Below are 12,655 nucleotides of genomic sequence, written 5' to 3' on the forward strand. Positions count from 1 at the left end.
AGAATTGGTCAATGTTCAACTATTTCAGGACATAGAATATGATCAAGAACTTACGGTATAAAGGAAGAAGTCCAACTGCACTGAAGGCATTGGTGAAAAACATGTCTCCAGAACTTGATGGAACACCAGTTGAGACGTTTCAACAAAGGCATACAATGCTCACTGGAAGTGCCCACTCATCTACGTCAAGAAATTTGGAAGACAGCTACCTGACCAATCAACTAGAAGAGACCCATATTCGTGCCCATTCCAAAGAAAGGTGATCCAACAGAATGCAGAAACCGTCAAACAATATCATTAATATCACGCACAAGTAAAATTTTAAACAAGATAATTCAAAAACAGTTTCAGCTGTACCACAGAGAACTGCCAGAAATTCAAGCCAGATTCAGAAGAGGACATGGAAGGAGGAATATTGCTGCTGATGTCAGATGGATCTTGGCTGAAAGAGAGAATACCAAAAAGATGTTTACCTGTGTTTTATTGACTACGAAAAAGCATTTAACTGTGTGCATCATAACAGATTATGGATAACATTTCGAAGAACGGGAATTCCAGAATACTTAACCGTGCTCATGTGAAATCTGTACATAGATCCAGAGGCAGTTGTTCAAACAGAACAAGAGGATACTGAGTGGTTTAAAGTCAGGAAAGGTGTGCGTCAGGGTTGTATTCTTTCACTATGCCTATTCAGTCTGTATACTGAGCAAATAACTCGAGAAACTGGACTATATGAAGAAGAACACATCAGGATTGGAGGAAGACTCATCAACAACCTGTGATATGCAGATGATATGATTGCTTGCTGAAAGTGAAGAGGACTTGAAGTACTTGCTGAGGAAGTTCAAAGACTCCAGCCTTCCGTATAGATTACACCTCAACATAATGAAAACAAAAATCCTCATAACTGGACCAATAAGCAACACCATGATAAAAGAAGAAACTACTGAAGCTGTCAAGGATTTCCTTTTACTTGGATCCACAATCAATGCCCACAGAAGCAGCAGTCAAGAAATCGAATGACATATTATACTGTACAAATCTGCTGCAAAAGACCTATTTAAGGTGTTAAAAAGCAAAGAAGTCACCTTAAAGACTAAGGTGTGCCTGACCCAATTTTAATTGCCTCCTATGCACGTGAAAGCTGGACAATGAATAAGGAAGACCAAAAAAGAATTGGCGTCTTTGAATTATGGTGATGGCAAAGAATACTGAATATACCATGGATTGCCAGAAGAATGAACGAATCTGTCTTGGAAGTACAGCCAGAATGTTCCTCACAGGTAAGGATGGTGAGGCTTCATCTCACACACTTTGGACATGTTATCAGTTGGGACCAGTCCCTAGAGAAGGACATCATGCTTGGTAGAGAGTCAGTGAAAAAGAGCAATACCCTCAAAGAGATGGATTGACACAGTGGCTGCAACAATGGGCTCAAGCATTACAGTGACTGTGAGGATAGCGCAGGACCTGGCATGTTTCTTTCTGTTGTACATAGTGTCGCTATGAGTCAGAACTGGCTCTTTGGCATCTAACAACAGCGAAGTAATTTAGCCCATGGCATGGGGTTTAAGTGAAGAGGACTGCTCATTTGGCTCCACTGGTGAATTTACGGATCCGCTTCTAATGCCAGACACACTGACCTTGTCCCAGTCTTGCCCCAGACTTTCCAAGAAGAATAATGATCAGATGTAGACAGGCTTCCGTTTTCGCCATTGCCATGCAAGCCCTGAGCGGGCCTGCCAATGATCAGATGTAAATGAAGGGAAAAATTGCAATTAGAGGACATTAAAGCTGAAGGGACCCTTAAAAACCCCAAGAGATGTCATTCCAACTACTGTTCTGACAGCTGATTCCTGTGGAAATTATCATGGAAAAATCAGTTCTCCAAGGACAAAACGTCTACCAGTCCTCAATGGCTACTTAACTCCTAACCCTTCTGTTTGTTTCAGACAACCTGGCTCCACGAAACCTTCCATGCAGCTTTTTCTGATGCGAAATTCATCCTCAGAATCATGCCCTTGCCGTGCAACCATTTTGTTATGAAATGAAGAAATACTTTTCTTCTCATCCCTTCTCAGAAATCAAACATCTCAAGAAATCCTGATTTTAAATCAAGACGATTTCTAGGATCTAAATAGATGTGTAGGAGAAACACGCAAAAAAAGTAGACTTACACCTGGATGAAGAGGGATTTCTGTCTTGTACATCCTTCAGAAATGGCATATTTATCAAAGTGTAGCTACATGGGTGTTTAAGGTACAACAGTTTATAGTAGAAACTGCTCTATGTGCGTTTAACATATTTACATACATGCATATATCATACAGATACATATACACCTGTGTGTGTACATATGCAGTATATGTATGGAGAGAAAGACAAGAGTTATAATTACTCATTAAGCTTTGTGTGCACTTTCTGTTTTTAACCCAAAACAACCTTTTAAAGTAGGTAATAACTGTATTCTTTATACAGATTAAAAATTTTGCCTATGACCAGGCAGAGGGAAAGCGTCTGAACCAGGGTTAGTAGACTCCTGCCTCCCGTATTTGTAGCATACCACTCCTGCTAAAAAATGAGTGCAGTGTCTTTTTTCTGAGATCTTTGTCTCTACCACTTGCATTCTGATTAAACTCCCCCACTGTTTCCTCCTCTCCTTCAGCTCACATAAGTTGGAAAACCAGGAGCTCTGTGTTTATCTTAATTTGAAATTACATCCACAAGCTAATCAATTCCTGGCTTTCTAAAATTAGTATTATTATAGCATTTAGATGATATTGATGGTATTATTTATTTATTGTCAGTAATCTATTACACAGAATGGGAATCCATCAACCTGCTCCCGAGGAAGCAAAATGACCTCAACTAATGTAAGGATAGTGCTATATTTTACCCATAATTTGAGACTTTCAACCCAAGAGAACAAACATGCCTTTAATATTAATTAAGAATTTTTTCAAGAGTCCCCAGAAAAGATGCCAAAAGTCCTATTTCTAGTAGAAAAAAAGAAGGAAGCTTGTAGGGCAAATCATAAATATGACTTTGTTCCTTCCTCCCACCAGTCCTGCCTCCAAAACCAGGGCTTCCGGATTCACTGGCTCTGGAATCCGCATGGAATTGTCTTTCAGCCTGGATTTGTTCAATACCTCCTCCCATAGAAATACGTGCAAATGTGATATGTGGAGCAAAAGGTTGGCAGAAGAACCTGGAATAAAAGTCTCTCTCTGAACAGAGATGCTAGGATTCTCTGATGAGAAGGGACTGCTAGAGGCCATCAGGGTCATCCTGTGTCTCCTCTTCGCAGACCATGCTGCTGTCGTTAGGTGCTGTCGAGGTGATTTCAACTCATAGTGACCCCACGTGTCACAGCAGAACTGCCACAGGGTTTTCTAGGCTGTAATCCATAGAAGGCCTTAATCACGCCCAGACTTCATCCCCAAAACATCTCAAGAAAAGAAACTCTTCTGCCCCAGGAGGAGGAACAGCCTAATTCACAGGGTTCCCTGGAGGAGAGGAAACGGGCAATGAGAAAATGATGAAGCTCCACACGAGAAAAGCACTATGGTGCAAACAAAGCGAGACCTAGGCTAGAAGGAGACCAAAGTGGTTCTAGACCTCAGGCCCAGCCAGGATCTGACAGTGTAAATGGGAAAGAGCATCACTCTGCCTCTTAGGGCTTCAGAGTCCTGATCTGTAAAATTGGCATAATAAGTGTCTCTACCTCCTGGAACAGTTATGAGGATTAATTAAGACTCTGCTGGTAAGGTGCTGAGCACAGGGCCTGGCACATGGTAAGCACGGTTATCCTACAATGAATAAATGTTACCGCATGACGGTGAAGAATCAGCAGTTAGACAGAACGTGGCTACCTCCCAGTAAACGTCAGCTAGCTGTATCAGAGTCACTCAGAGTCCGTGTGATGCTTCTGCACCTAGGAGCACAAGATGCTCCTTCCTCCAGACCTATGTGGTCCCAAGCCAAGGTTCACAGCTTGCAGAGGGGAGTGTACTGGGCGTCAGCCCCCCTTAACCCTTCTGGAAGGCATCCTTGTGCAGACCTGGTTATCATCATCTTTATATTTTGTGAAACATGGTGGCTGAACTCCCTAGTTTGGACTCCTTTCAAACTCAAAAACCATTGTGCTATTAAAGGAGGAAGAAAGAAGCTTTTCTGCAAAGTGCCTATGATGGCAGGTAAGGAGTGGTAGAGCACGGGCCTATCCCTCTGTACCTTCTTGGAATTCCAGGGACATCTGGGCACACTCCTCTGTCCCATGGTTGGTTGGATTTTCAGTTTTACCACTGTAGTTTTTGGCTCCTCCACCAGCTCTGTGTGTGTCTAGGAGCCTGCCTCCTCCATCCCATCTGTCCACACTCCTTTGAACCACGGTCCACTGGGCAGATGCTTGGCCAGCCCCAGGTGAGTGCCTGGTGGTCAGCATGCATAGGGGAGGCAGAGCATTTGGAACAGCACGTGATTCCCAAGTGGCATTGCTATTCTGAACAAGTTAACTCATAGGCAACGGATCAGTAGCTAAACCACGGGACAACCACTGCCAACCAAATCCAAACAGAGAGAAAGAAGGATGGGCAGAGAGGTGCTTTTCTGTACTCCTCCTACCTCAGCACTAATTTCCCTGAGCCCGCACGCCTTTGAGTGCATCATCAAAGAGGAGCAAGTCTTCAAAGGCTTAAGGGCTGGGGAAGGAAGTGATTTGGCTGGAAGTGGCATGTGTCTGGGGTACGGCAAAGAAATGATGGACACCCAACACATCCCATCTGTGTCCTGGACAGAGAGACATCAGCTCCATGCTTTATGTACATCTGTAGCTGCCCACCAGCACCTCCATCACAACCTCACACCAATGCATGACCTGAACAGAAATGACAGTGAGCCAACAACAAATCCAGAGCAAGGACAACACAAGAAAACCCAGGAAAAGTATGAACAAGTGCAAGAAGGGGCTGAGAGTGATTTCAAACAGGCACAGATATTTACTGAATGTCTTCCTTATGCCAGTAACAGGGTACAGTGCTGAATAAGATAAAGAAGCTGCCTAACCTCAAAGAACTTACAGTCTAGTTGAGGAAGATAGACTGTAATAAACCAAATAAACGAATGGGATCATTTCAGATAGAGACAACTGCCCTGAAGAAAAGAAGCCAGGATCATATGCCAGTGTACAACTGGTGGTAGCAGTAAGAGACCATTCTGAGTTGGGTGTCAGGAAAGGCCTCAGTGAGGGGGCTTTATCTGAGCTGAGGCAGAAATGAAAAGCAGCAGCTATTGTGGCAAGATGTGGGGTGGCGGTATTCCCAACAGCCAGAAGCATGGGAATCCAGGTGCTGTAGCAGGAGTGGGTTTTCCATGTTCAGGAAGCAGGAAGATGGCCAGGGTGCCTACAGCATAGTGGGTAAACAGAAAACTGGGTGAACGAACAGTCATTCAAACTTTATTAGCAAAATGCCAGGGGCCAAGTTATGTGCTGGGTCGTGGGGTGCAAACCTGAATAAGGTATCACTTTTCCCTTAAGGCATAGTTCTCATAAGCTGCCTGCAAAGACCAACAGAAGATCTATCTGCTTATAAAAATGAAATGCTAAATGCTTTACATGAGACGACAACGTGCCATAGCATCCTAAATCTAGAAGCTGACTTCCTGGGTTTCCTGAAATACCAAAACTACATTATTCTGTGTTTTCCATGGAAATGCTGTATTAAAACACAACTCAAATCTTGTACATCTCTCAGATTTTTTATTCTTAACTCATCCCAGAAAAACTGCAACGTTCCATTGCAAAGCCTACCGTCTAGACACATGACAGAAGGTTTAGCTCAGCCTCTGACATTCACTTACCAGATGAATCCAAGGAAATAACTCACTCTACTAGTAGGCTGCTTATTTGGAGAATCTATGAAAGCATGAAGTACATTCATCAAGATTGCCAAGAGAAGCTTTCATGCTTCATGAATAGCATCCACACCACTGCCCTCCTGCCCTCAGACCAGCTCAGTCCAGCCCCGCATACACCTCAGCTCCGAAACAGAGTGGTCTCCTCCGAACACAGGGAGACGCTACCACGCATTTACTAATGGTACACCCTACCTCGTGCCATCAATTTTCTTCCGTCCATAAGCCTAGCCTTTAAAGTTGGAGCCAAGCCCCTGAGACTAAAGCCCACCCCTCCTGCCTTTTCACACCCCAATACCCAGTTCAGAGCCCTTCAAAAAGGAACCATTCCATACATCTTTGTTAGCAGACCATGGTTGTATTTTAAAATAAAATGATAGAGAAATGCGGTGAGGAGATATTTGATGACAGGCTGAGGAAGAGTTTTGTTCTGTTTTCATTCATTTCATCTGTTCGGTAAACATTTGTGAGCACATAGTGCTCCTAGCATTATAAAGCATGATCCCTGCTTTTCCAGAGCTGCTCTCCAATTCATGTGGAGAAAGAAGAACGAGAGTTAAACAATATTGCAAGACAGAATCTGAGCCAAAATGAGTAGAGGATGCATTAGGCATCACCAAAGAACTAGGAGAACATAGAATTCAGTGGGTCCTGACCAGTCACAGGAAAGCTTGGTTCACAAAGACAAGGAGTGAAGTCCTGAGTCAGGATCCCAGTTCAGCTACTAGCTACATGTAGTTTTAGGTAAGTTCTCTTCTCTGTGCCTGAGTTTCCTCATCTATAAAATGGGATAACTGCATCTATTTTAGACAGCTGTTGTGAGGATTGAATGGTACTATGCATATGAAATGCTTAATACAGTGATTGCTAGGTGCCATTCAGTTGGTTCCAATTCATAGCGACCCTATGTACAACAAATGAAACACTGCCTGGTTCTGCGCCATCCTCACAATCATTGCTATGCTGGAGCCTATTGTTGCAGCCACTGGGCAAATCCATGTTGTTGAGGGTATTCCTCTTTATCGCTGACCCTCTACTTTACCAAGCATGATATTCTTCTCTAGGAACTGGACCCTCCTGATAACATGTCCAAAGTATGTGAGACAAAGTCTCACCATCCTCCTTTAAGGAGCATTCTGGTCATAATTCTTCTAAAACAGATTTATTCGTTTTTCTGGCAGCCCATGGTATATTCAATATTCTTAGCCAACACCATAATTCAAAGGTGTCAATCCTTCTTCAGTCTTCCTTATTCACTGTCCAGCTTTCACATGCGTATGAGGCGTTTGAAAATACCAAGGCTTGGGTCTGGCACACCTTAGTCCTCAAAGTGACATCTTGGCTTTCTGACACTTAAAAGAGGTCTTTTGCAGCTGATTTGTCCGATGCAATATGTCATTTGATTCCTTGACTGCTCCTTCCATTTGTGTTGATTCTGGATCCAAGTAAAATGAAATCCTTAACAACTTTAATATTTTCTCTGTTTATCATGATGTTGCTTACTGATCCAGTTGTGAGGATTTGTATTTTCTTTATGTTGAGGTATAACCCATATTGAAGGCTGTAGGCTTTCATCTTCATCAGTAAGTACTTTGAGTCCTCTTCGCTTTAAGCAGAGAAGGCTGTGTCATCTGCATATCACAGGTTGTTAATGAGTCTTTCTTCAATCCTAGTGCCATGCTCTTCTTCATAGAGTCTAGCTTCTCTATTTGCTCAGCATACAGATTGAATAAGTATGGTGAAAGGACACAACCCCGATGCACACCTTTCCTGATTTTAAAACATGCAGTATCTCCTTGTTCTGTTCAAATGACTGCCTAGTGGTCTGGGTACAGGTTCCTTATGAGCACAATTAAGTGTTCTGGAATTCCCACTCTTTGCAATGCTATCCATAATTTGTTATGATCCACACAGTCAAATGCCTTTGCATAGCCCATAAAACACAGGTAAACATCTTTCTTGCATTCTGTGGTTTCTGCCAAGATCCATCTGACATCAGCAATGATATCTCTCGTTCTATGCCATTTTCAAAATTTGGCTTGAATTTCTGATAGTTCTCTCCTGAGGTACTGCTCGCAGTATTATTTGTTTTGTTACTATTATTATCACCAGTGCTTCATAATCTGGCTTCAAAATGTCCTTGCTGTACAATCTTGGTCAAATGATTTAAACTTACCATGCCTCAGTTTTCTCATCTGTAAAATGGAATAATAAGAGCACCTACATCGTAGGGTTATTATTTGGGTTAAGTCAGGATTAAATGTTAATGTTATAAGGTTGAATGAGAGTTAGATACTATATAAAATATTTAGAATGTTTTATAACCTGTAGTGAGCACTTTATAAACCTTGGTTAATATTGTTACCACACATTGTTTTATGTAACTGCACCCTTTAAAAATATTCACGTAGAATACCAGCAGGAGGGCAAGAAGAGTGGGAGATTTCAACTTATTTACAATTCTCTTTAGGCTGTTAATGCCATGTCAGGAAGAAGTTTCTGATACCTCTGTGCGAATCATTAGAACTAATTAGATGAAATAAAACATCTTAAAAGTTTCCTCACATTAGAATCTGCTGCTAAAGCATTTTCTCTTTGGAAACTAGTAAAAAATTCTCAAAAAATAAAACTGGTGAGAACAAAGCAGAATAAAATGACATTAGAGCAAAAAGTCCCCTGCTGGTCATGAAGAAACCTGCAAGCAGCCCACCACCACATCGATGTGGACAGGGTAGCCCTTCAGCCAGGGCAACCCACCAGTGTGGTTCTGTCTAGTTTGGTCATATGCTTAGCAAAGGAAAAGAAGAAGAAAAAGAAGGAGACACGCCCTCTCTCCTGACAATAAAAAGCAAAAATAAAATGACCCAGAACCTTGGTTGCAAAATTATGTTCCTCTCTAGAATCAGGTTAAGAGCAAATTTAGCAAATTTTATGAAAACAAAAAACATGCTGTAGCTGTTACTTGCTTTCCTGCACACACAGGATCACAAAACACAATGCTTGGGGTGAAGAGTCCACAGGCTTCCACTCCATTAAAGTGTATGCCAACAATGCACCCCTTACTAGTCCCAGGGCGTTGAGCCTAAGAAAGCACAAGCGTAAGCTGCTAGGGTCACGCATGGCTTCTGTGCAGGCCGCCTGATAGACCTGGTGCTGATTCACATCCTAAACCAAGCCCATGGCCAATGGCTGGTGTTGGTCATATCCTAGCCTACTTAACCACTGCCTTTGCGGCCCCACCCACTGTGAGGGTCTTCCTCCTGAGAGTCAGGAAAACATTCAGCCATGGGGCTGGGCTCCAGGAGGGTCTTCTTACACCAGGGCTGGGCTAAAGCCAATTTCAGGATCTAGAGAGGAGGCCTCCCACCCTCTCCCTTCCTCCATACCCAAACACGTCCACTGTGGCTACAGCATGTGCGACAATGCAAACGAGATTAGTGGTTGCAAGAAACAAGGAAAGGCACCCACAAAGAGAAAGAAGGAGCTATGGGAGGAAAGATAAAGAGAAGCCAGCCAGGACATGCTCCATGGTTTTAAAGGGAAGCTGCTCATAGCCCAGGCCTGTCGCCTGCTCACTGCTGGTGGAATTCAGTCGCTCTCTGGAGAATCCTGATTACTGTGAGCTCTAGGGGTTGCCTTCTGGAAACCAGACCCTAGCCTCTCCAATCCTTTCATTTTTCCCTATAATGTGGAAAAGACTGCAAGTCAGGCCCCCTTGCTATTTCTTGTTCTCCAAATCTCCACAGAGCTGACTACCTTTTACCTCCTCCTTGAAAAAATAATCCCATTTGTTTCTAAAAGGTTCTCCTTGTGAAGGTGTCTCCATTTTATCCCTTGTGGGCTCCTCCTTGCCAAGGGTTAGGGACACAGGTACATCCAGGGAGCCACTAGATTTCATCGACTACATTGGTTTAGCAGTTCATTTGTGCTTTTAACCTTAAGTAATTTGAAATAACTGAATATTTGGAGCTCCCCTAAAATCCCTTTATCTGTTATACCAGACACAGCCAATATATAGTCATAGTATATTTTAACCTTTGTTCAAAATACTTTCTAAAGAGCTCAGGGTAGGGGAAGGTTTTCTGAACAAATCAGTAACTGGGAATTCCCTGGGGCCTTGAGGGTTAACTCCCCTAAGAAAAGGTGCCATGGGTTGCAGGGCTCCTTTTAGTCACACTCCTCCTTGGCAATGCCTTGGCAAACCAGCTGTGTATTGCTAATGCCCCTCACTTCAACATTGTCCATCCTGTGGGCACTGCCTGAGTGTGCCACCCACAAGCAATCTGCTCTGAGAACAACAGCTATCAGGGGCCCAAACACCGAACGCCTGCAACAGGAAGGGAATGTTGTCTTGTGGTGAGTTCAACTGCCCAATTTGAAAAACTTTAAGAGAAAATATTCGATCAAAGAGAGGCAGGGAAATAGTTATTCCCATGAATCTGTTTGTACTTGACTTCGTGCTTATTCTCTTATAGAATCCCAGAGAGTAAAATTTTCCATGGCAATTACTACTTCTCTGTTGTCCCTATGTGAGTGGTGCAGTTTGTAGACACTGGAAATGGAGTTAGCTTTCCAGCAGGCAGGGTGATCAGAGAGGTGGAGTAGCTTACACAAAGCACAGTCAAGACTCTTCTCCTCGTCGCCCCCAGTTCCTGTCAGCCTTAACCCTAGAAGCCAATCACGACCCAACACAGAACCAAAATCTAGTTTCCTTTCAGTTGATGAGCTTTGCACTGCTGGACAGCAAGAATCGGGCGGTCAACCAAAGCGAACGCTATTTTCCACGGACAAGTCAGTGTCATCTCCATAACTTCAGCATCAGAAATCCAATTTCAGACAGAAGAAAGCACCTCTCTGCCCACCAGCTAATGGCATCCAGGCCACCCAGGAGAGCCCAGGCACAGCCAAATCCAGGCCAAAACAATGGCTTGCCAGGCCCACAGAGGCCCAGGTTGGCAACACACCATGGCACGGGCAGACTGAGGGCACTCGGACCAAGCCAGACCTGTCCTTTGGGGCTCATTAACTTCGGAGGAGACTTTCCATGTGGAGCCCCAGCCAGGCGCCCAGCTTCCACAGCCACCAGGCTCGCTGGCACAGACCGTGCTGGCCACTGCTCCACTTTCAGACTTTCTGGCCTTGCTGTCCCTCGTCCTTACCAAGTCCCCTGAGCCAAAAAGCCCGTTTTGGGGATGAGCAGTTCCCGTATGACTGCCACATTCCCGGGGCAAAGCACCAGCGCATTCATGAGCCTTGAAGTCACTCTCTGCCAGCCTGGCATGCTCCAGTTCACACGCCGGCACCCCTGTCCCTCTCCACGTTCCCCTCCCCCCCATAAACCATCCACAATTCACAGACGAATGTCAGCTCCCTACCTGAGGGTGGCGCTCTCCCCTTGCCGGACCGTCACGTTGTCCATAGCTTTGGGAAAGGTGGCATCTCCGCTGCGCACGGGCACTCCTGTGGGTACAAGGAACAGTAGCCTGAGAGACACGACCACCAGGCACTTCCAGGGCAGGAACAGGTACCCACAGACCCCCATCCTCGACAGATACAACTTCCCAGAACTCAGCGGCGGCAGAGCACACGCCCCAACGAGCACAGGAAGTGGGGTGGGGTGGGAAGGAGAGGGACTGCGCCGAGAGCTATTGGCGACCGCGAGGAGCAAGGAGAAAAGCGCGTAAACGCCTCCAAGTCGAGTATTCCTCCCCAAAATCCAGGCTTAGCTCCCCAGCCTCGGCGAGCCAGTTTCCACGGAGGACATCCAAAGGGGCCGCTTGGTGCCGCTCTGGCTGGGGAAGGTGCAGATCACGGGGAGCGGAAGGCAAGTGCAAAGGTGTGGGCACGTTTTAGGAGCTGGTTCTTCCCGTTTATAGTTGAGACATGGCACTTTGGAGAGGAGTAAGCACTTTGGTACCAAGAAGAGGAGAGGGGTGGGTTGAACTCAGCTGCCCCGAAGTGGTCTGCGATTCTTCAGTTCCAACGAGGGCGAAAAACCAACACTTTCTTTGTAAGTTTCGAAGGCAGGCTCGCCGCCAGGAACAAATCGGTCACAATAGCAGAGAAAGTACACCACGCAGGAACCGCGGGGGAGCGCGCGGAGCAAAGGGCGACGCCGAGCAGAGGCTGCCTGCAATTCGGCCCCAGATTCTGCCGCCGCTGCCTCGGCCACTTCCCGGACTCCAGTGCACACGCGACACCCGGACGCACTAGGCACCAGGGCGCACTCGGCACCCGTGCACACTTCACCGCCTAGGACTGCCGGACCTTCGTGAGGTTTGGCGCGGTCCCGGGAAAGGAGAGGTCGCGAGCAGCAGCCGCGAGCAGTAGCGGACCACGCGCGAGCCCCTGCGCTGCTCCTTCCCGGCTCCGAGGGCCAGACGCAGAGGCGACGGGCGGCCGCGCCGGGGACGCCCAGCTCAGCGGCGGCCCCGGGGCTCAGCGCCGCCTTCGTCGCAGAAACGTCCCCGCCTCACACTGGCACCGACTTCCAGGGTTGTCATGGCAGCAGCTCCATCACTGACCACCACTCTCTTCCGACGCGGACCCCGGGGCGCGCGCATCCCGCGCAGACATAGCACCGGAACCTCTGCGCTCGCTGCGCACCCAGCGCCCGCTTAACCCCCGCCGCGCCGTATCACAGCCAGGCCTTAACTATTTCCCTCCCTGGAAGAACTGTCACTTCCAAATTAAAACGAAGTTACCCCCACATTCGTAATAGACCGGAGACATCATAATAAGA

At 45.9% G+C, this 12,655-nt stretch overlaps 1 protein-coding gene across 4 annotated transcripts in view; it reads right to left on the reverse strand.

The window, feature by feature from the left end:
* NTM (neurotrimin) overlaps nt 1–11,649 on the reverse strand; it is a 546,323-nt gene extending 534,674 nt beyond the window's left edge. For all 4 annotated transcript variants that reach the window (XM_064268850.1, XM_064268849.1, XM_023557046.2 and 1 more), the window contains exon 1: nt 11,289–11,649. In XM_064268850.1, coding sequence (XP_064124920.1) covers nt 11,289–11,455 — 167 coding nt within the window. In that variant the 5' untranslated portion in view covers nt 11,456–11,649. The remainder of the gene's footprint in view (nt 1–11,288) is intronic.
* Between the last annotated feature and the right edge of the window lie 1,006 nt (nt 11,650–12,655).

The sequence above is a fragment of the Loxodonta africana genome, chromosome 15, assembly GCF_030014295.1.
Source record: "Loxodonta africana isolate mLoxAfr1 chromosome 15, mLoxAfr1.hap2, whole genome shotgun sequence".
NCBI lineage: Eukaryota > Metazoa > Chordata > Mammalia > Proboscidea > Elephantidae > Loxodonta > Loxodonta africana.